Source organism: Chelonia mydas, chromosome 14, assembly GCF_015237465.2.
Source record: "Chelonia mydas isolate rCheMyd1 chromosome 14, rCheMyd1.pri.v2, whole genome shotgun sequence".
Taxonomy (NCBI): domain Eukaryota; kingdom Metazoa; phylum Chordata; order Testudines; family Cheloniidae; genus Chelonia; species Chelonia mydas.
Window position 1 is genome coordinate 85,835 of NC_051254.2, and position 24,800 is coordinate 110,634.

The window sequence follows — 24,800 nt, forward strand, 5'->3', positions numbered from 1 at the left end:
CAAAAGTTCGTGGGCCTTTTCCTGTCTACCTGGCCAGTGCATCTGAGTTGAGAGTGCTGTCCACAGTGGTCACAATGGAGCATTCTGGGATAGCTCACGGAGGCCAATACCGTCTAATTGTGTCCACAGTACCCCAAATTTGACCCAGCAAGGCCGATTTCAGCGCTAATCCCCTTGTTGGGGGTGGAGTAAGGAAATCGATTTTAAGAGCCCTTTAAGTCGAAAAAAAGGGCTTCGTCGTGTGGACGGGTGCAGCGTTAAATCAATTTAACACTGCTAAATTCGCCCTCAACTCCTAGTGTAGACCAGGGCATGGATTTATAAACAAAGGAATAGGAATTAGGAGTTGGGATGTGTGTTTACCTATGTATGAGAGTGATACTGGAATACTTTTGTCCCATTTTGGTGTTCACATTTCAAAAAGGATATTGAAAAATAGGAGAGGATGCAGACAAAAGCCTCAAATGATTTGAGGGCTGGAAAGAATGCCTTTCAGTGACACATGGAGCCCAGTCTGTTTAGCTTATCGAAAAGTTCAAGAGGTGACTTGATCACTATGTATACAAGTTCCTTCATGGGGAGAAAATACTTGCTACTAAAGGACTCTTAAATCTATCAGAGAAAGGCATGAGAAGAACCAGGGACTGGAAGTTAAAGCCAAACAAATTCAAATTAGAAATAAGGCACAATATTTTAAGTGAGGATTATGAACTACTGGAACAAACTATGAAAGAATGTGGTGGATTCTCCATCTTTTAATGTCTAGAAATCCAAGACTGGATTCCTTTCTGGGGGATATGCTCTAGTCAAACACAAGTTAATGGGCTGCACAGAGGTAACTGGAAGAAATGTTCTGGCCTGTGTGAAGCAGGATGTCATACTAGATGAACTAATGGTCTCTTCTGGCTTTAAAATGAATCTATGAACTTCTGGATCCGAGAAGGTGGTGGAAGTACCTGAAGCAGTCAGTCAGCATGCCATCCTACCTTTTTATAGCTACACCCTTTGAGTGTTAAGGAGTAGTGATGGAAGGATAGTGGGTGCATGAGCGCTCCCACAGGCACTGCTTCTAAAAGTTCCAGTCTAGACTGCACAATCGGGCACATCTCAGGCGAGTGAACGTGCAGAGGTTGTCTTGAACTCCAGTAACAGGTGTGTAATCTTTGTTTCTCTCCATACAGGGCTCAATTTTGTAAGACTGTTTCAATGGAACTTCTTACATGCTTAAAGTTAAGCACGTGCTTAAGTACTTCGCTGGATGCAGAGTGCACAGCACTTTGCAGGATCAAGCTCTTGCACAACTCCTATTTATGCTAATAATAGATTGAGAATTCTCTCTGTAGTTTGGAGGAAAAGGTTTAGAATACTTACAAGAATAAAAGAATATTGGAATAAGTCTCTTTGACAAAGGAAAATGTTTTTAAATCAGTGGCCAGCAGTGGCAATGAACAGTTTGTGTTATTACCACTTTATTGGAATAAAATAGAGGCTGGAACAAAAATGCACTTCCAAAATACAGTTCACTCTCCACTTCCTAATGAGAAAACCTTTATTCATATGTTAATCTTTATAGGGATCATTTTCTACATAGTTCCTCAAACCCTGAGATTTCAGCTTTCTTGGAGGGAAAAAATTTTTTTGTTCCTTTTAAAATATCTGTTAGTACAGAAACCAGTCTTGTAGCACTCTGAAATTGAAGTCCTTGGAAAATATATCTAGGTTCAACTGCAAATTTAGGTTGGATTTTGTAGTCAACTTTATATATTTGGACAGTAGAACTGTTACAATTTGCTGTCTTTTCCCCCACCTCAGAATAGCATTCCCTTCGAACATCATGGCAAGTAGCTGCTCGTCTCCTCGTTGGAAGGCAGCACTGGGTGAGTCCCTTCTTGTTAGACCCAAATGATTTTGGATGGGGTGGGATTAAATCCTGTGGAAACATCAGATTTGGCACTTCCTCCTCACATTAACTCTTACAATTGTATGCTTTATCTCTGTGCCCTACGCTCAGATGTTAGGTACTTGACGTGGCATTAGGATTCCTTCTGAATGTAAAAGTAAACATCCTTCCAAGAGTTGAAGTATTTACTACTGTTCTTCCTAAATTGTTTAGTAGAATTAATTAAAATTGGTGATTTGGGAAGCCCCTATGGCTATTAAGGATTGCTAATAAAATAAGCAGATCAGCAACTCTAAACCATCTAACTATCCTAGAACCGCTAGTTACACCATCATTATGCTTACAATCTCAGACATCCATTCTAAACTAGACTGAGCTTTTAAAATTATGAAAAGATTACTTGTTCTGAAGACTTGTCATGGAGAACAAAATTAACTAATTCAAGTAAGGCTTTATCTTGGCATGAGTGGTACAAGTTATTAAAGCATCCTTCATTTTTTTGTGTTTTTTAATTCTCTTCCATACCTTCTGCCAGAGATTAAAAACTTTTTCAGATGAACTTCTCTTTAGTGTATCTGAAACATTAGCACCTTGAATATAGGCAGACTTGAACTTGGATACTCAAAATCCTTTGCCAGTGGATAGTGAAATAATTTCTGCCTTTATGCGCAGTTTTCTAGTATTTAAGCCAATTGTGTTTTAGCAATAGAAACATTTGTGAGTCAAAATCTGTACCTCACTGTTGAAGGATACTGACTCTTAAATAACTTTAGAAGCTTCTTCTTTGCTTTGCTATATATTAAAAAGGCAATCATATTTTTCTGTTCCTTGTTAAATTACGTAGTTCTTTCCGCTGCTTTACTTTCTCTATAAAGCTCCAGCTTGCACTAATCCTACATCTGCAGTTGGTGTAGCATCCTTCTCTTCCTCTTTTTTTATTTAATTTTCTCCAGTTGTTCTGTGTACTTGGCTGACTCCAGAAGCTGCTTCTTTCTTAAATTGTTGTAATATTCAAAACTGTCTGCAAGTGATGGTTTACTGCTTTGAGCCCCAATCATTAGGCCTTACTCAAGCAAAGCGCCCATTGAAGTCAATGCAAATCTTGCATGAGTTATGACAGCAGGACCCAGCCAGATCAAGATCTTGTCTGTTGTGCTTGACCTTTATGTGCCAAAAATTTGGTAGCTACTTAAGACTGTTTCTCATTCTTAGAGTGATATTGCTGCTTTGACATTTGTAACTTCTTAAATTAAAGGTACTGATGTGTGATACCTTTAACTCTCTGTGGGCACTATGTTACTTAAGACAAACTCAACCTAAGTAAATAATATTGTGAAATGTGTTTAATATGGCATCACCAGTAAAAATCCAAAGAGCTCTATCTTTTTTAACATTATATTTTTAACTTTATTCTTCGATTTGGGTTTCTTCAGTCTTGAATCTCTATCAGTTTTATTTCAAGAGTTCAGCAGTTTAATCTGGTTTTGTTCTTTTTTGCGTGCATGTTTTTGCTCTGATTTATTTGTTCTTCAAACTCTCTGCTTGTGGTGAAGAGGTCATTTCCTGTGTTAACCTTAATACAGAAGGAAAATGCAGATAACGTGATGTGGCTACAGGTAGGTATGAAATAGCCTGTGTAGTCCATTGGATTGTAGATTCTAGAAAGATAATTTTTTCCTTTTTACCAGGGTTTTTATGCCCAGATGTTTTGCAACAAGTGGCTGAAACAATTTTGGTAGAACCATCTACGTGCTAGTTAAAACGACTTGTGCTGATTTTATCTTATTCTTTGGCTCTGATAGATTCCTGCTCGTGTGACTACCAGTGTTCTCCAGTCTGCTGTGCACCGATGAAAATAATTTTGCCATAGAGGGCAGTTAATGCATGGCTGATCGCCTATGTTACCAATGGCTTTACTAGCAAAAATACCCCAACCTAGAGCAGAAACATTACAACTGGAGCTTTCCGTGCCACTTACAAAGAGATACTTGCAGGAACATGGACAGACTCCAACAGCTGCCATTAAAAGAGGCTCTTGCCAGAAACCCAATGACCTTAAGTGAACTCTGTAGTAACAGGGCTGGAAAAGGAAGAGATGGTTTACAGAGTTAATCGCCTGTTATTGAATAGCCATTTCAGTTCTCCCTCCACAGGCGGCAGACTTTACCCCTTTTTATTATTCTACTGTAACTATAAATCTTTTACCTGGTTGGTTTAAGAAAATTTTATATCATTTTGCTAAGATTATTGGCTTAATTCTGTGTAAAGAATTCTGTCTTGCTTTTGTCTGATTTAAAAATGTCATATATGAACAATCCTGAATTAAAGACAATGACTTGAAATTTCTTGTAAAGTTTAGTCTGGCAGGGAATATGTAAATTAATTAAAACCATCTGATTTTATTTAAACTGTTTACTTTTTTAGGTATAGTCCCATTCAGGATGGGGGGTGGGGGAGTTCTCCTGAAAGTTTTTTAATATGCATTATAGTTTTATTACTTTGCTTCTTCCACATTTTAATGGAAATCTCCATGCAACACAGAAACACTTTTGAATTTTTACTCTTCTCTAGTATAGTCAGAGAAAGCAAAAGATACTGGATAGAAGTGTCTGGGCTATTTAGAGATGGTGATATTGAAAGATAACTTATTCCTAAAGCATGTGAAGAATAAAGAGGGAGAAGGGCTCTGATATTTAAGAGGAATTTGTTGGAGTTTAGAGATGGTAAGCATGGCATGTGGTTCTCCTTCATTTGAGAAGGATTGTGTATAAAACACTCTTCCTTGGTAAGGTCTACTTTTCTACATTGAGATTGGCTGGTTTGAAGACCATTGCAAGTGGCACAAGAATTACTGCCATTCCAGACTGAGTGAATTTGTGTACAGTTGCTTCAGCATCCACATACATAAAAAAAATGTGATTCTGGTCTGCTGTGTATTGCCAAGACACAAAAAGGAATTATAAACAAAATATTCCTGCTGTGAAATCCTGAGAACTGATACTCAGGCGTGAATTACATTCTTAATATAAGTTGTATATTTCTGGGATTGCTATTCTTTATCTGGCGTTAAATGACTTGTTCATATGCCTAGAATGTCCAAAATAAAAAGTGCTCTTGGCAGATGTCCCTATTAAGGAATATGGAAGGATCTTTATATTGTTTCTAACTTAAAACATTTTCATAAAGGAATGCTAAATATTTTATCCTTGCAGTAACTAGAAAAGTTCAATTATTAGTCATATTCAAGCAAAGTAATGTCAGTTTCCCTCTTGAAAATGAAAGTGCAATACATAAGTGTTATTTGAAAGATTCCATCCTATTTGGAAACATAGGCTAAAAACAAATCCATTAATATTTTCCTTGTGCCTCAAACTTTTTTAGGATAGTTGTTCCAGAGTTTTGCAAATTCTTTTTCTATCCAAAATCCACGGACTAAATCTGTCAGTCACTTTTCTTGAGAATGCTAACTAATTGCTTGTGCTTCTCTAGATCTCAGTGGGGGAAACCTGTGTTTCGGGGGAGTGCAATGGAAAGGTTTAAAAGTTTGGTCCATGGATAATTTTGCATAACAGAATCCCCTACTCAGTTACTGTAGATTTCAGGACTTAAGGCATGTGCACTACCATTTGTACAGTTCTACATTTCACTGTGCTTTCTTTGTAAATATGTGTGGTTAATGATGTAATGTTAGAGAGACTTACAAAGGCAGCCTTTTCTTCCCGTCCTCTGTATCTGGAACCTTAAATTGCTGTACTGTACTTAAAAGCTGACTGATGCAAATTTCTAGAATTGTACTTGGTTGTGGGCTGTTCTTGCCCTTTCACAATAGTTATATCCCATCACCTGCAAAAAATAGTTAAAGTCTGTATAAACCTGTGTATTGGTAACCAATATCTCAGAACACCTCATTTGTACTATCACTATATTTGTGTACTTTACCAATTGTGTAAATAATAAATTCATAATGACTTCTACTTTTTTCTTGGTGAAATTTGTCTTTTTAATGGATTCTCAGCACATACACAGGCAAATTCTCATTCCTCCACAAATGCTGAGCATTGAAAACTAGTGCCTACAATGATATTTCTTAAAGGTAGGGAGGGGCAAGGACCTTGTGATGGCCATCTTCCCTGCACTGACCAGCAAAATTGGGTTGGCATGTCTAGGGGAAAGTATATATTGAAAGTGACACATGCTCCCAGAAGTGTGGTGACTGTCTCAGCCAGCTCTGGAGGGGGGGACTTCTGCCCCAGCCTAGTCCTCTCCTACTGCAAGTGTTGATTGAAAAGCCATGATTCAGCTTTGTGTTTTTGTAGATTTAGAGGGCTATGTCAGCTTATACCAAGGACCTAGCCCAGCATATATAACACTTAGTACCTGATCCAGTGAAGTTGATGGGGAAAAGAGTAATAAACCAATAACTGCAGGTAGCCCATGAGGAAAATAAGGACCTAACTGTATAGTAGTAGCCCATTTCTTCTCATTGAAATTAATGCCTTTTTTCCCTAATGGTAAAGTATTATTTATTTACTATATTTATAGTAAACTAATATAGTTTACAGACTTGCAAAAAGCTGCTCTTTGTAAATGTTTGATATTTGTTGTGCTTTTGTTAACAAGTATAACCTTGTATTGATATGAAGCTTGGGAAAACAATTGCTTTTGAGCAGTAAGACTTACAACTGACTTGTAGGAGCTGTAGGTGAAAAGATGGAGGATGTTTATTTCATATCACTAGTAATAATAGCTACTGCTGAAAAGCTCTAAGAGCTAGACTGCAAATGCATCTTTAATGTATTTATGCTTGCAACACTCCTGTGAGGTAGAAAAGTATTTCCCCCATTTTACAGATGAGGAAATGAGGCAGAGAGGCTAAATGACTTCCAAAGGTCACACACAGGAAGTCTGCTGTGGTGCAGAGAATTGAACTTGAGTCTGCAAAGTCCTAATAGGACATATGTTAGTTCTGATGCACATTTATTACAAACCATTGTTTTTTGGCATTTAATCTTCAAAATTATAATTATTCACAAGCTTCTTCAGGTAATGTGTGTCATTTTTGAAAGAATTCTTAAAATTATGTTCTGCAAAAGCATGGAAAGGTGGTGTTTACTTTGCACATTTGTAGTTGAAATGCATGATTTTTTAAAAAAAATCCAGCCTTGCCATAGCTGTAGTACTCAATGGGAACAATCTCCTTTGACTTTTTTTTGGAACATTGACTTGGGCACCATATACACAGCAAGCATAACCAAACCTAGTGGTAACTGGGTTCCCAGATTCTTATAAGGTATCAAGTTTCTTAAAATATAGGTTGTTGCAGTACTGCAATTCATACTGTGACTTTTTCCCATCAGCTATCCAAGTGAGAGACAGACACACACAGCAAAGTTAAGGGTCCAGATCTAATGCATCCAACGATTCTGAGGGAGTTGGCTGATGGGACTGCAGAGCCATTGGCCATTATCTTTGAAAATTCGTGGTGAGGGGGGGAGGTCCTGGACTATTGGAAAAAGGCAAATACAGTACCCATATTTTTAAAAAGGGGAGACTAGAGGGAACTACAGATCGGTCAGCCTCACCTCAACCCCTGGAAAAATCATGGACCAGGTCCTCAAGGAATCCATTTTGAAGCACTGGAGGAGAAGGTGGTGATCAGGAACAGTCAACATGGATTCACCAAGGGCAAGTCATGCCTGACCAACCTGATCATAGATTAAAAGAATAGCAGGGTTGGAAAGGACCTCAGGAGGTCATCTAGTCCAACCCCCTGCTCAAAGCAGGACCAGTCCCCAACTAAATCATCCCAGCCAGGGCTTTGTCAAGCCTGACCTTAAAAACTTTGAAGGAAGGAGATTCCACCACCTCCCTAGGTAATGCATTCCAGTGTTTCATCACCCTCCTAGTGAAAAAGTTTTTCCTAATATCCAACCTAAACCTCCTCCACTGCAACTTGAGACCATTACTCCTTGTTCTCTCATCTGCTACCACTGAGAACAGTTTAGATCCATCCTCTTTGGAACCCCCTTTCAGGTAGTTGAAAGCAACTATCAAATCCCCCCCTTATTCTTCTCTTCCACAGACTAAACAGTCCCAGTTCCCTCAGCCTCTCCTCATAAAGTTGTGCTCCAGTCCCCTAATCAATTTTGTTGCCCTCTGCTGGACGTTTTCCAATTTTTCCACATCCTTCTTGTAGTGTGAGGCCCAAAACTGGACACAGTACTCCAGATGAGGCCTCACCAATGTCAAATAGAGAGGACGTCTATTCCCTCAATCACGTCCCTCAATCTGCTGGCAATGCCCCTACTCATACATCCCAAAATGCCATTGGCCTTCTTGACAACAACAGCCCACTGTTGACTCATATCCAGCTTCTCGTTGACTGTAACTCCTAGGTCCTTTTCTGAAGAACTGCTGCCGAGCCATTTGGGCTCTAGTCTGTAGCGGTGCATGGGATTCTTCCATCCTAAGTGCACGACTCTGCACTTGTCCTTGTTGAACCTCATCAGATTTCTTTTGGCCCAATCCTCTAATTTGTCTAGGGCCCTCTGTATCCTATCCCTACCCTCCAGCGTATCTACCTCTCCTCCCAGTTTAGTGTCATCTGCAGACTTGCTGAGGGTGCAATCCACACCATCCTCCAGATCATTAATGAAGATATTGAACAAAACCAGCCCAAGGACCGACCCTTGGGGCACTCCGCTTGATACCGGCTGCCAACTAGACATGGAGCCATTGATCACTACCTGTTGAGCCTGACAATCTAGCTAGCTTTCTATCCACCTTATAGTCCATTCATCCAGCCCATACTCTTTTAACTTACTGGCAAGAATACTGTGGGAGACTATCAAAAGCATTGCTAAAGTCAAGGAACAATACATCCACTGCTTTCCCCTCATACACAGGGCCAGTTATCTCGTCATAGAAGGCAATTAGATTAGTCTGGCATGACTTGCCCTTGGTGAATCCATGCTGACTGTTCCTGATCACTTTCCTCTAAGTGCTTCAGAATTGATTCCTTGAGGACTTGCTCCATGATTTTTCCAGGGACTGAGGTGAGGCTGACTGGCCTGCAGTTCCCCAGATCCTCCTCCTCCCCTTTTTTAAGCCTTTTTCCAGTCATCCGGGACCTCCCCCGATCGCCATGAGTTTTCAAAGATAATGGCCAATGGCTCTGCAATCACATCCGGCAACTCCTTTAGCACTCTCAGATGCAGCGCATCCGGCCCCATGGACTTGTGCTCGTCTAGCTTTTCTAAATAGTCCCGAACCACTTCTTTCTCCACAGAGGGCTGGTCACCTCCTCCCCATGCTGTGCTGCCCAGTGCAGCAGCCTGGGAGCTGACCTTGTTTGTGAAGACAGAGGCAAAAAAAACATTGAGTACATTAGCTTTTTCCCACATCCTCTGTCACTAGGTTGCCTCCCTCATTCAGTAAAGGGCCCACACTTTCCTTGACTTTCTTCTTGTTGCTAACATACTTGAAGAAACCCTTCCTGTTACTCTTACATCTGGAGATGCAGCTAGCAAGAGATGTTGATTTGGCCTTCCCGATTTCACTCCTGCATGCCCGATCAATATTTTGATACTCTTCCCTGGTCATTTGTCCAGTCTTCCACTTCTTGTTAGCTTCTTTTTTGTGTTTAAGATTAGCAAGAATTTCACTGTTAAGCCAAGCTGGTCGCCTGCCATATTTACTACTCTTTCTACACATCGGGATGGTTTGTCCCTGTAATCTCAATAAGGATTCTTTAAAATACAGCCAGCTCTCCTGGACTCCTTTCCCCCTCCTGTTATTCTCCCAGGGGATCCTGCCCATCAGTTTCCTGAGGTTGTCAAAATCTGCTTTTCTGAAGTCCGGGGTCCATATTCTGCTGCTCTCCTTTCTTCTCTGTGTCAGGATCCTGAACTCGACCATCTCATAGTCACTGCCTCCCAGGTTCCCATCCACTTTTGCTTCCCCTACTAATTCTTCCTGGTTTGTGAGGAGCAGGTCAAGAAGAGCTCTGCCCCTAGTTGGTTCCTCCAGCACTTGCACCAGGAAATTGTCCCCTACACTTCCCAAAAACTTCCTGGATTGTCTGTGCACCACTGTATTGCTGTCCCAGCAGATATCAGGGTGATTGAAGTCTCCCATGAAAACCAGGGCCTGCGATCTAGTAACTTCCATTAGTTGCTGGAAGAAAGCCTTGTCCACCTCATCCCCCTGATCCGGTGGTCTATAGCAGACTCATACCACGACATCACCCTTTTTGCTCACGCTTCTGAATTTAATCCAGAGACACTCAGGTTTTTCTGCAGTTTCATACCGGAGCTCTGAGCAGTCATACTGCTCTCTTACATACAGTGCGACTCCCATACCTTTTCTGCCTTGCCTGTCCTTCCTGAACACAGTTTATATCCATCCATGACAGTACTCCAATCATGTGAGTTATCCCACCAAGTCTGTTATTCCAGTCACATCATAATTCCTTGACTGTGCCAGGACTTCCAGTTCTCCCTGCTTGTTTCCCAGGCTTCCTGCATTTGTGTATAGGCACTTGAGATAACTTGCTGATCGTCCTGCTTTCTTAGTATGAGGCAGGAGCCCCCCCTTTTGCGTTCTCCTGCTCGTGCTTCCTCCCGGTATCCCAGGTCTCCACTTACCTCAGGGCTTTTGTCTCCTTCCCCCGGTGAACCTAGTTTAAAGCCCTCCACCCTAGGTTAGCCAGCCTGCTTCCAAAGATGCTCTTCCCTCTCTTCATTAGGTGGAGCCCATCTCTGCCTAGCACTTCTTCTTGGAATACCATCCCATGGTCAAAAAATCCAAAGCCTTCTCTCCGACACCACCTGCGTAGCCATTCGTTGACTTCCACGATTCGACGGTCTCTATCCAGGCCTTTTCCTTTTACGGGGAGGATGGACAAAAACACCACTTGTGCCTCAAACTCCCTTATCCTTCTTCCCAGAGCCACGTAGTCATCCGCTCAAGGTCATCCCTGGCAGTATCATTGGTGCCCACATGGAGAAGCAGGAAAGGGTAGCGATCCGAGGGCTTGATAAGTCTCGGCAGTCTCTCCATCACATCATGAATCCTAGCTCCTGGCAAGCAGCAGACTTCTCAGTTTTCCCGGGTCGGGGTGGCAGATAGATGACTCAGTCCCCCTTAGGAGAGAGTCTCCGACCACCAACCACCCGCCTCCTCCTCTTTGGAGCGGTGGTTGTGGAACCCCCATCCCTAGGACAGTGCATCTCATGCCTTCCAAGCAGCGGAGTCTCCTTCTGTTCCCTTCCCTCAGATGTATCATCTAGTCCGCTCTCCGCATTAGTACCTGTGGAGAACATGAAAACGGTTGCTCACCTGAATCTGCGCTGCTGGTACATAGACACTCCCCTTTCTTCTTCTGGAGGTCATATGCTGCCAAATTTATTCACCGTCCTCCTGTCCCCGCAGTGCAGCCTGCTCTGAATCTTCAGAACATTGTGCCCGAAGAAGCATATCCTGATGTCTGTCCAGGAAATCTTCAGTTTCTCTTATGCAACGCAGGGTCGATACTTGTTTCTCCAGACCTTGAACCTTCTCTTCCAATACGGAGACCAGCTTGCACTTTGTACAGACAAAGTCGCTTCTGTCCTGTGGAAGAAAGACAAACATGGCACATCCAGTGCAGGTCACAACAGCTGAACGCTCCCCAACCATATTACCTTCCTTCTACGAGCTCTCTCAGGAGTTGTAGTAACTACTCAGAGAAGCTGGCAAGATGTAAGCCCCAGTGCGCTCTCCCCAGGGGAACTCCCAGGCAAACTCCCTCTGTTAGCCTCTCTGCTGTTCGCTGTTCAGCTGGTTCGCAGCTGACTGGCTTTTTATAACAGTGGCCTTCTTTGATGAGATAACTGGCTCTGTGGATATGGGGAAAGCGGTGGATGTGATATCTTGACTTTAGCAAAGCTTTTGATACAGTCTCCCACAGTATTCTTGCCAGCAAGTTAAAGTATGGATTGGATGAATAGCCTATAAGGTGGACAGAAAGCTGGCTAGATTGTTGGGCTAAAGGGGTAGTACTCAACGGCTTGATGTCTAGTTGGCAGCTGGTATCAAACAGAGTGTCCCAGGAGGTCGGTCCTGAGGCCGGTTTTGTTCAACATCTTTATTAATGATCTGGATGATGGGATGAATTGCACCCTCAGCAAGTTTGCAGATGACACGAAGCTGGGGGGAGAGGTAGATACGCTGGAGGGTAGGGATAGGGTCCAGAGTGATCTAGACAAATTGGAGGATTGGGCTAAAAGAAGTCAGATGAGGTTCAACAAGGACAAATGCAGAGTCCTGCACTTAGGAAGAATCCCATTCACCACTGCAGGCTGGGGACCGACTAGCTAAGCAGCAGTTCTGCAGAAAAGGACCTGGGGATTACCGTGGACAAGAAGCTGGATATGAGTCAGCAGTGTGCCCTGGTAGCCAAGAAGGCCAACAGCATATTAGGTGGGCTGTATTAGTAGGAGCATTGCCAGCAGCTCAAGGGACATGATTATTCCCCTCTATTGGGCACTGGTAAGGCCACCCCTGGAGTATTGTGTCCAGTTTTGGTCTCCCCCCCCACTATAGAAGGGATGTGGACAAATTAGGGAGAGTCTAGCAGAGGGCAATGAAAATTTTTAGGGGGCTTGGGCACATGACTTATGAAGAGAGGCTGAGGGAACTGGGGTTATTTAGTTTACAGAAGAGAAGAGTGAGGGGAGATTTGATCGCAGCCTTCAACTACCTGAAGGGGTGGGGGGGTTCTAAAGAGGATGGAGCTAGGCTGTTCTCAGCGGTGGCAGATGACTGAACAAGGAGCAATGGTCTCACAGTGCAGTGGGGGAGGCCTAGGTTGGATATCAGGAAATGCTATGTCACTAGGAGGGTGGTGAAGGACTGGAATGGGCTACCTAGGGAGGTGGGTGGAATCTCCATCCTCAGAGGTTTTTAAGGCCTGGCTTGACAAAGCCCTAGCTAGGATGATTTACTGGGTGTTGGTCCTGCTTTGAGCAGGGGGTTGGACTAGATGACTGCCTGAGGTCTCTTCCAACCCTAATATTCTATGAAATCTCCTTCATGGAGTAGAACAAAACCTTCATAAATTTAATAGTGGCCCCCAAAGATACTGCATGGCATTGCAATAGCTGTCACATCATCATGTGGGCTTCATGAAACAGATGGAGACACATGAAGAATTGGGCATTGAAGCATGTGATATATAATCCTAAGTACCGTACGTCCTATGAGAAGGGCCTGGCAGGATTGGGCTGTGAATGGGTAGTGATTGTATTTAATAGGGATTTGTTCATTTGGGAGTTTGTAAATATTATTGTTCATTGCATATTAATGTAAAGAAGGCTGTACAGTGATAGCACCATTATATGCTAAGACAGTCTAATAGTTGGGGTCACTTAAAATAATTAAACTTTGATGAGGCAGGCTAACAATGATTTTCTAATTTTGTCAAGACCATCACTTTTGTGGCAGAATGTACAGTAGGTAAGAGACTTGTTTAAGAAATTCAACCTTAACTATGAATTTCCTGTTTCTAACATTTGGCCATGTTAAATACTTGGGCTATGGGGGCAGGGACTGGCTCTAGCCACCCAGCTTTCCTGTCCTTTTCATGGCTTGCCATGGAATTGAAAAGAATGAAAACTAACAGCCTATGTAAGGAATGCACTGTTTACACAGACACTGTGTTGTCCTAAGTACACCAACATAACCCCCACACCTCTTGTTAAGGTGATTTTATTATGGCTGCATAGCAGAGGAGTTACACAATGAAATACTCCCCCTGCCCATGTAACTTCCACTTTTTTGTCAACAAAAAGTGGACTTTTATCAGTAAAACTGTATGGTATAGACAAGGCTTTGGTTGTCTTTTCATGTATGTATGTAGTGTTTGCGGAAGAGGTGAGCACATATCTCTTTAAACTTCACTTCCTCTCTTTCTCAATACGTTAACACTTTTATGTAGTTACATTGGTGCACCTGGACTCTCACTATAGGACAGTGAATTTTAAATTGGCCTAGGGAAAGTAGTAAACTGTCACCACCCATTTAAAACAAAAATCATATGGCTGTTATTGCATGGCTGTAGGCTGACAAAACTGTAGAATTCTAGTTTTCTGGTTTCATCAGCACACAGTTGCTTCAAGCTATGCATTCCATGTTCAGCAGCCCTCTGTGGGAAAAGCCCAGTATAAAATTTAGATATCAAATAACTTTTCCAATACTGATTGCTACTACTGTTTTGAAAATATCAAACTGGTGGGCATCATAATCTCTTCCTGACTGAACAAAACTTTAAATAGATGGTTGTATTAGTCGTATATAGCAAATAAATGTCATATCACATTAAATGTTTTAAACTAAACTAGATTTTTCTTGTTATGCCACCTCTCCAATACAAGAATTTTGCTAGTAAAAATAAGGTGATTCTAAGAACTTGTTTCTCCCACGTTTAATAAAAATTTTTAAACTTTAGCTGAGATTTAGAGAATTCAAAATTATTTTGACTGAGCAACAGAGCTTGAACTTTTCACAATTTTTTTTTTTTAAACTGTCCCTTAGCTTTATAACAGATCCTTCCTTTGCCATCTGCGCTGCACCTATCTGCTTCACACTCATTCAATACTAAATTATCTGTGGGAAAACAGAAAACATTGACAGCTATCTAATTTTAATAGTGTTCAGCGATATAGCAAGCTACTCAATATAAACAAAAATCTCGATTTAACCTAATTTGAGGGAAGCATAACTCAACAAGAACTTAGTCCTACAACAGAAATTAGGTTCCAGAATTTATGGATTTAGACAAATTGATATTAAGGCTCCAGAGTGTTTTGCTGCTAGGAAACATAGTATGCCCATTATTAAATTAACCAGTAAAATTTCAGTTTCTGTTTTTACAAACGTAGTAACAAATAATCACTGGAATTACAATCACTGTGTAATAATACTGAATGAGCTCTTGCTCCATATCCATACCACAGCCTTGTATTAAGAGAACATTAAAAGGCTTCAGCTTCTATCAGCATCCATTAGTGCAGACCCTAGTTCTGTAGAGTCCCATGGACATCACTAGCAGATGCCAAAGCAGGACTGTTGCCTAAAGATTCACAGTTAAGTACTCAAGTTAGGCCCTGTTAGTGTTAAGTTGCATGCACACTTTTCATTGCCCCTTCTATGCATGCAGCTTTATGAAAGACTTTAAATGTTACATGTGCTTTCAGATACCTTAGATAAGCTATAGTGTGGACATACACTTAGGCTATGTTGGCATAACTTATGTTGCTTGGGGGTAGAAGTGGGGTAAATAAATCACTCCTCTGAGCAACATAATTTACAACAACATAAGTATTGGTGTGGACAGCACTATATCAACAGGAGAGCTCTCTCCCATTGGCATAGAGCAGCTACATTAGAGAGCTTACATAGCTGCATCAGTGCAGGAGTGCCCCTGTAAACTCTCTAATGTAACTGTATCCTTAGACTAATTTTGTCATCCTGCTGTGTGACATACGTTAACAACTAACTGTCAGGGTTAGGAAGAAATTCCCCATGGACCTATACCATCCTCTGAAGAATGTTAGCACTGGTCACTTTTAGACAAGCTGAACTAGACAGATGGTCTGAACTCATATGGTAATTTCTGTGCTCACACTGTACAAGGAGAACCTTCTACCTATAATCTCCAGTATAGACTTTACAGCTGTAATATCTCCATCCATGTACTTTACTTCTCTGTGCCCAGCTGTTAGGCTTCACAATGAGGTGTTCCTACTGTCCATAAGTAGGTGTTCCATACTGTCCAGGCCTGTTCTCTGAGCCTAGGCTTAGGACACCCTTCAGGGAAAAAACCTTCCAGAATTCTCTGCCTCCAAAACTGTGCTGATGGCAGAGTCCAGGGCTCCCTTTGCAGAGGAGTTTTCCATATGATTTAAAAATCTTTTGTAAAGTAAACTTGTTTGTTGGCTTCAAGGTTTTCTCAAAACCACTAAACCCAACGTTTTCTTTTGGCTTTCTGAGGAGCGTTTCAAGGGCAGCAGCTTCCCATCCAACTCAGAGATTGCAAACAGAGAAGAGGGGAAGCAGAACAGCAACAAATATACCCAATTCTTACCCCACCACCACCCCTGGCAGGGCTCTGGGGGTAAAGGTGAGGTATCCAACTGACATGTTGGTAAGGAAAGATGATGCAGTAGGCAGCAGGGCAACAAGACCAGGAGCCAAGAGTATGTGACTATGGGTAAGTTGGTTTTTTCCCTAAATTTTTCTCATTACCCTCACTGTTAAAATATTGCACTTTATTTCTAGTCAGAATTTGTCTAGCTTCAACTTATGCCTTGTTGGATCTTCTTATATCTTTTCTCTGTTAGATTGAAAGCCCAAGATTAAAATTTTGTTCCCCATATAGGCACATATAAATCGGGATCAAATCACACTTAAACCTTTGCTTTAAAAAGCTAAATTGAGTGATCTCTTTGAGCATGAGCCTTTCATAAGGCATGTTTTCCAATCTTTTAGTCAATCTTGTGGCTTCTCTCTGAACCAGCTCCAATTTATCAACATTCCAATGCCAAATACAGAGGTAATATAACCTCCCTATTCCTACTTGAGATTCCCCATTTATACATCTAAAGATTGCATTAGCCTGTGTCACACTAGGTGCTCCTGTTCAGCTGCTTATCCATCAAAATTTTCCAATCTTTTTCAGTGTGTCTCCTTCCCAGGACAGAGATCCCCTTTCCTATAAGCATGGCCTACATTCTTTGCTTTTATATGTATACATTTGGCTGTATGAAAAACACAGTGTCTACCTACGCCCAGCTTACCAAGTGATCCAGCTCACTGCATCAGTGATATGTCCTCCTCATTAGTTAACACTCTCCCATTTTTGTGTTATCTTCAAATGTTATCAAAGTTTTCATCCAAGTCACTGATAAAAATATGAAATAGCATAAGGCCGAGAATGGATCTCTGTGGAAGCCCACTAGAAACACACAGGCTTGATGATGATGATTCCCCATTTATAATTACGTTTTGTGACCTGAGATAAGGTGGGTGAGGTAATATCTTCTACTGGACCAACTTCTGTTGGAGACACACAAGCTTTCACACTACACAGAACTCTTCTTCAGGTTTGGGAAACTTATTCAGAGTTGCAGCAAATCAGGATATAAAATCTTGGTCCAGACTGTATTATTATAATCTCTTGGTGAACACATTTTAATGTGTTTCAGCAGCCACCTAATGATGCGGTCTGGAAAAACTAGTCAGTCGCTATCTATACAGAAGTACACGTTCACTTAAAAATATATACAAACTTAATTATAGGCCATATCCACATAGAGAATTTGCTTCTAACACCCCCACCACACCCCTGCTCACTCTGGCCTCTGTGTACCATTTTTTTTTTGCTGCTTCCTGATGACCCTGGGCATAGGATGCATGCTAGAGTGGACCTGAGGGCAGAGGATGGGGTGGTGGGGATGTTGTTGGGCTGTAACTCACACCATTGCAGTCATTCTTTCTTGCACTGCAAGCTCTAGGCAGCCTTGGGGAGGGTACTGTAACTTAAAGCAGCCTGTCCTCACAGTGGCTTAAGTTACACCAGAAGATGATGTGGCCCTTGCAGAACCCATGATTAGGAAGGCACAAAAGTAGCTTTAAAACCCCTTTGCCCTCCTCTCCTTGAGCTACCCCCCTTTGAGACACAGCACAGAACCTCAGCCAAAGACACAATGCCTCAATCTACCAAAAATAAAACACTTTCCCTCTCCTGCTATCCCAATTTCCTCACAGGAAAAGCTTGTGAGAACAGATAGGCTTTGGAACATGCCCTGAAGCCCAGTGAATCTGGACTCCTTTGGAGCAGGAGGGATAAGTAGTTTTCAGAACTGAGGCTTCCTCAACTGGGAATCTCCAGTACTATCCCCTCCCATTTAAATCTAGAGGATGTTTGTTTGATCAATCCATCTGATTGCAATCAGAGTATCATATGAGGATAGCAACAGGTCCCTATGGCAGCCAAACAGTCAAAACACTTTGGGCCTCATAGGTCAAAGGCAGTTCCTTAAAACATCACCTGGAAACGAACTGGAAGCCAATGCGGACTACAGCTTACAAGCGTAACATGCTCTCTACAGAAAGCACTGTGAAAAAGTGTGGCCTCCTCCTGGGTGCTCCCATGTAGCTTCAGGACAGTCCTGCAAATGGCCCCTTACCTCAGTTTCCCTTTTGGATAATCTAAAGGTCTCTATGCCAGCATGTCCTCAAGTTTATCAACATAATGAAAGATTGCAAGAGTCCATAACCAAAAGTTCCACAACACAATCAAATCTCCTCCCAGTGCATGTAGTCTTTTCTAGTCCATCAACAGAGAACGTACCAAATGCCAGTGTCTTCCACCATGCCTGGGCTCTTACTCAGTCCGCCTCTATCCCTCTGCCAAGACTGCTGCCCTTAGCCCTTCCTTCTGGAATACAATGCTGCTCTTCCCAACAGGAACTCATGCAGCTTATCTGCTAGGCACCTCTTATTATTCCTCTCGGGCACAGCTCACCACCAAGGACATGCCAGCAAGTAAGGCCCATGCTGCTCCCCCTGCCTTCAACCTTCTCCCACCCTTGGCTCCAGGTCTCCAGCCTGGAGCCTGCAGGCATCTCCTGCGGCTCCACCTGTCTTTAGTCCTCCCACCGTGGCTCTCTTGCTTTGCTGCCCTTTCCCAGGAACCATCTTCTCTCTGTGATCACTCTGATCTCCTGTTCTTTCTCCTCTGAGTCAGTTTGTGGTCTCCTGACTGACTCTCCAGGCCTCTTACAGCTTCCAGCTGCTGTCCTGCTCTTTTAATTGGCCCAGATATGGAGTACCTAGAGTGGAACAGGAGAACCGAGTCCAGTTTCCTTTAAGGGACCAGCTACTCTGAAAGAATTGCCATATTCTATACTAGCTCCAGGTTCCAAATGGTCTTAAGGTGTAGTCCCATCTAACATGCATTCTGTCATTAAATTGGAAGGTGACAAAGATCTGGACCACTGTGCTGAGGTCCCCATTTCCAAAATAAAACGTTGTTACCTAGTGGTTAAGTGCAGATGAAGACAAGCATTCTATTCCTATGATGCTATAGGCAGTATCCAGCAGCAAATGAACAGCCAGCAGGCCCCACAAGTTGTAAACCTGAGTATCAAAAATTCCTCACTCAAGGTAGCTAGTTTTCCGACACCATAACATTGACACCAGGATAAATATTTATTCACTACATTTGCAACAGTTGACTATAAAAGCATAAAACAAATATAAATATAAATCCACACATCTTACATTAAAGTGCATTTACTAAAAAGCAGGGACAAAAAGTGATCTTACTTGCGTGAAACTGACATGCATACTCCCCTCCCAACACAAATAAAACAGACAAAAATTCTGCACTTACAATTTTTGTAGCATACAAGAGCTTTGTTCTTCTGGAAACCCTCCATCACCACAGCATGGCCTTAAACTAAAGCTGCTTTTTGGGAAATAAAAAGGCATATGCTTGAGTGCGATGGAGGTTTGTTTCTTTTAGAAAGAATTCTAATACACTCTACAAGAGTGGAGTGGTTTTGTTTGTTGCTTCAATAGGGTTTAATATATATTAACATTACTGACAGCTAGGATTTTCCAGTCCTAGATGCTAGACATCCCTCATTCTCAGCTCTAGGAGAGCTGGCTAATTTACTAGCAGCTAATATTGATTCTTTTGCTACAGTATTTATAAGGAAAAACAAGGCTCCTGCTCATTATTTTAAAGGACTGTTGCATTATTTCAAGATGTTTGGTTCAATTGGTTTTCTTGTATTGCCTCCAAGTGGATACATTATGTTATGTTTTTATTTAGAACTAGAATTAAAAGTAATTAATACTTGCTGTTGCGTAGGAGGTGGCAATGCAGCCTTGGTAACTCCTCACTTCACTTTGAAAAATATAGAACGTAACTGGCCGCTGCTCCTCCACTTTACTTTGGGTTTGCATAGGTTAGGTTTGTGCGCACATGCACACACACAAACCTATGTAGATACACTATATTTCTTGCATAAGGAAATAATTTAAGGGCCCAAGATCAAGACAAAATCCAATCTAAAATATTTAACCATAATCTCTATTGTAAACAATATACAGAAGGTACAAAGATGGAAAAAACCTTAAATTATAATGTACTGTATATTGTACACCAAAAGAGCGAGTTTTTTTCTATTCCTCATTATTTTCAAAGAAAGCAATGTAAACTCCTTTACTTCTACAATATTGCACTTAGATTTTGCATCTGTATATTCAGATGGTTTTCCCCCATAAACCAGTTAAATATGTTCCCAAACCATAGGGCCAGAGAAATTATAATTGTTCAAATATTTTGGGACGCAAAGGAGAAGTATTGGTTTCTCTGAAATTCGTGAATTAAAAAAATATATTATTTTTCAAAGTGTAAGATGTGCTAGTCTGCAAGACCTTGTCTCCTATGCCCTTAAGATTTGCTAATCATGGAATGTTATAAAAATACATTGTGAATATATGGTGTGCTACTGAATTCAATCACATAAAGGTGACATAAGTTGACCACATTGAGGTCTTGTGCTACTATTGAGGCACTGTGCCCCCCCCAGTGAAGTAGTTAAGGGCTACACCTCATGTTCCAACTTTAAAAAGTTGGACCTATAGCATGTGGAAGTTAAAACAGAAGTAGCATTTCAGAGTAAGTGTTTTTATAAAGAGATTTATTGTCAATTTATAGTAAATATAATACTGGGTTAGTTTTTCAAGATGTAATGGCTCTAAGGGAACATTTTCCCCTTTCCCATGTCTTGACAAAGCCCTGGCTGGGTTGATTTAGTGGGTGTTGGTCCTGCTTTGAGCAGGGGATTGGACTAGACCTCCTAAGGTCTTTTCCAACCCTAATATTCTGTGATTCTCAACCAGGGATACATGTGCCCCTGAGCGTCCACAGAGGTCTAGATATTTGCCTAGTTTTACAACAGACTACATAAAAAGCACTAGCGAAGTCAGAACAAACTAAAATTTCATACAGACAATGACATGTTTATACTGGGCAATATACTATACACCAAAATGTAAGTAAAATATTTATATTCCAATTGCTTTATTTTATAATTATATGCTAAAAATGAGACAGTAACCAGTTTTTCAGTAATAGTGTGCTGTGAGAGTTTTGTATTTTTATGTCTGATTTTGTAAGCAAGTAGTTTTTAAGTGAAGGGTAACTTGGGGGTATGCAAGACAAATCAGATGCGTGAAAGGGGTACAATAGTCTGGAAAGGTTGAGAGCCACTGATCTAGGTTGTCCTCCTGTATAGCTTGACAAAGCCCTGGCTGGGATGATTTAGTTGGGGATTGGTCCTGCTTTGAGCAGGGGGTTGGACTGGATGACCTCCTGAGGTCCCTTCCAACTCTGATATTCTATGATAGCAAAGGCCGCCACCACCACCCAGCAACTGCCCACTAAACGCAGCTGAAATGAGACAGAAAAGTGTTACAACCCACAAGAGACTAGACTTGTGTGCATATGGGCACATACTCTGCAGCTTCTCTTTTCCCCAACACTATTTTCATAATATATTTGAAGGATTCTTTTTATTCATATTAAAAAAAAAGTGTTCTGCATAAGGCTATGATTTAGTCATGGGTATTTTTAGTACAAATCATGGACAGTTCACAGGCAATAAAGAAAAATTTACAGCCTGTGACCTGTCCATGACTTATACACATGACTAAATCTTGGGGAGCAGGCACTGCTAGAAGGAGAGCTCGGGGGGGAGACGGGGACCCAGGGGGAGGGCCCGCTGTGGGGAGGTGTCTCAGGGGGCTGTTGCTCAGTGGCTGACAGTGGCTGCTTAAACTGCTCACGTGGTCCCCAGGGCCAACTGCACTGGCTGCTGCTCAGGTGGTCCCCAGGGCCAGCTGCCCGGGGCCGTCCAAGCAGTGGCTGGCCCTAGGGCCACCTGAGTGCCTGGTTGTGGAGCTGTTTCAGCAGTGGCTGGTGTGGCTGTCCCCAGGGCTACCTGAGCAGCAGACCCTGGAGCTAACTGCTTGAGCAGCCCTGGGTTCAGCCACACTGGCCACTGCAGAAGTCGCAGGGGTCATGGAAAAAATCACAGATTCCATTACTTCTATGACCAACACAGAACGCTAGTTATGCGTTGGGTTAAATACCATTGAAATTGGTGGGCAAAACAGCTGCCTTTCCTTTCAGGCTACATGAGGGAGCAGTTAAATGCTTCTTTGTTTAATAATAGCTGAAACACTAGAGGCCACTGTCCAAAACACTGACCTGTATGGTAAGGATAGCTAAGAGGAAGCTATGCCATGTGGTCTGAGGGGTTGCCTGGGACTCATATAGCAAATGCAGGGGCTAGGGCATTGATTGGTGGAGCTGTGTGTGTGTGTGTGTCTATTTGGGGTGTTTTTAGCGCAAGAGGAGCACACACCAAACAGCAGGTCCCAGGGCAAAAAAGCCAAGGACACAGACAGAACAAGCTCTGGGAGTGTGGTATTCAGAAAAGCTAAGGCCAAGTTTACACTATAGTAACTATATCAACATAGCTAGCTATGGTGCGCTAGCCATGCTGGCATAACCCTATAGCATAGCTACAGTGACAAAAAGTCCCCCTCTCTCCACTGTAGGAGCACCACCTCCCTGAGCAACCATAGCTAGACTGACAGAAGAACTGTTTTGTCAACCTAGATGCTTCTATAGTAGGAGGTTAGGCTGGCATAACTATGTTGCTCAGGGAAGTGGATATTTCCCCACCTCCCAAAGTGACATAGCCATGTCGACCTAAATTTTAAGAGTAGACCAGGCCTGAGAGAGAGAGAGCTTTTGGGCTAAGTGATTGGAAATGTGGCTTAGACTTGTAAGCAGGGACATTGTCTCTTATTGTTTGAGTCCTGCTTCATTTAAGGAAACAGGACTTTGTACATTCTTTGTAAATAAAAGATTGCATCAAGTGAACCACCTGACTCCATCACCAATTTTGCCTCTGAATTGAAATAACCTGCCAGACTCCAAATTTTTAATCAAACCAATCAGGTCAAAAAAGGGGTGTAATTCAGGCATAGGGCCAAATCCTGCTCACCTTACTTATCCAATTAGTTCTATTAAAGTCAGTGAGACTATATACAGGGATGATATCAGATAGATTTTTCCCCTAATAGCATTACAGAATGAAAAGAGTAACTCAGGGAGTTACTTTTAATTATTTTTAGTGCTCTGCTTCTTCACATACCCTAAATACTAGTAAAGTCAGCATATTGCTGTACAAAAGTGAGGAGTCAATCTCATGCTGACATCTAATAGCATAGGACGTAACAGCTGCTAAAGTTGTGAGACTTTTCAACCAATTTCAGAAGCAGATGCCTGCATGTGTCAGCACAATAGTTACCAATAGGAGTCCGTGTATGTGCAGTGCACATAGGCTGTAAAGAAAACAAGGTAAGCCTATGTAAGGATTAATACTGCTCGTTTCATTTTCTTTAGGTGCTATTTAGGAATAGCAGTTATGTGATTTGTTAAGAACAGGGTCTCTGAGTGCCTTTCAGTGTACAATATTTATAATAAAAATCCCAATTAATAAAATTGAGTTTAGCTAAAATTCAGAAATACATTTACTTAAAACAAAGTAATAGATATTATTCTTATTATCCAACTTAGATTAGGGCTGAGCCAAAGGAAAAAAAAAAAAAAAAAAAAAATCTAAAAAACAGTAAAAGTAAGATGTTTCAAAAACCTACTGGAGACCACTAAGTTCCTGCGAATTCCCTTCCCCCCCAATATCACATTCTTTCTCCTTGAGAAAGAACACAGAAAGGGAAGTTACATTTAATTGCACCACAAAAACACAATTAATTTCACCCCACTGAATGAAAATGTACATATAATTCCTCTCTAATACAAATATATTTCCTTCCAAGTGAGACTTTTCTGGTGATGCATAGCAGGATTTCTACATGTGGTTACAAAGGCTGCTTAGTTTACTTAAAATGTTATATAAGCAGAGCTCCACATCTCACTGATAAATCCAGTTTTAGGTGAAAAGAATTCCTAACAAAGCTTCCAAACAGTTATTTGATTAGCTGATTGGCCCCCAGTTGGTCAAGCAGATGGCCCAGCCCTAAACTAGTTCAGTTTCTAAAATAAATAGTGTTGAAATTCTTTCACTCTTCCCTAAATGCTTTGCCACTCATCCTGTGTCACTCACACACACGTTTCTGGGTTAGTTACAACTTCCCCATTTTTTTCAGGTTCATCTTTCAGAAATTGTTCTACTTCAATAGAGTCCACCTTGGCATCTTCAGGTGTTTTGTCTTCGGATTTGTTTAACTCTTCTCTTTCTGCTGCCTCCTCTTTTGTTTGTGGCTCTTCTGATTTTTTCTTAACACAGAAGAAGTTTCCTAAAGCCAGCACAAGGGCTGAAGTAACAACTTCAACTCCAGCAATAATAAAAACAAACATATACCTGCCTGTTGCATCCAAGAGTTTGCCTGAAAGACAAAATTCACAGGTAATTAACAAAAAATGCTTCTCTTGTAATGAAGTTAATGAGATTAGTTTTGTTTAAAAAAAAATTTCCAAAGGATTCTTGAAGTGAAAAATCTTACAGGAATACTGGCATTTTGAGGTAAGATTTGCAAAAGTGCCTACAATTTGGGAACATAGGCCCTACTGAAAGTCTGTTCCCAAATCACTTAGGTGCTTATGAAAAATTTACCCTTGAAGTCCAGTTAATTTTTAAAATGAGTCAAAATATTGTCACATATATTATGTGCCCTTGGGTTACTGGCTAATATCGGTCATTTTACAGTTGCACTTTCTTATTTTTTAAAATGTTTCTTCCCCTCCCCGGTT

General features: G+C 41.5%; 2 protein-coding genes across 11 annotated transcripts in view; one reads left to right on the forward strand and one right to left on the reverse strand.

Annotated features, from left to right (window-relative positions):
* Positions 1-24,800, forward strand: part of CSNK1D (casein kinase 1 delta) — an 87,975-nt gene that overhangs the window by 60,296 nt on the left and 2,879 nt on the right. Inside the window, exons 9-11 of one of the 6 annotated variants that reach the window (XR_005227710.2) lie at positions 1,813-1,877; positions 3,454-3,516; positions 3,703-5,874. Coding sequence is in view for 4 of the 6 variants with exons in the window: in XM_043528995.1 (XP_043384930.1) it covers positions 15,932-16,078 (147 nt within the window). In the remaining 2 variants the exon portion in view is untranslated. Of the gene's footprint in view, positions 1-1,812; positions 1,878-3,453; positions 3,517-3,702; positions 5,875-15,931; positions 16,152-24,196; positions 24,457-24,800 lie in introns of those variants that run through there. The other 5 variants (XR_005227709.2, XM_027825849.3, XM_037914577.2 and 2 more) reach the window with 5 other exon arrangements.
* SLC16A3 (solute carrier family 16 member 3) overlaps positions 19,135-24,800 on the reverse strand; it is a 38,511-nt gene continuing 32,845 nt past the window's right edge. For all 5 annotated transcript variants that reach the window (XM_043528991.1, XM_037914576.2, XM_043528989.1 and 2 more), the window contains exon 5: positions 19,135-24,436. In XM_043528991.1, the coding sequence (XP_043384926.1) occupies positions 24,150-24,436 (287 nt within the window). In that variant the 3' untranslated portion in view covers positions 19,135-24,149. The remainder of the gene's footprint in view (positions 24,437-24,800) is intronic.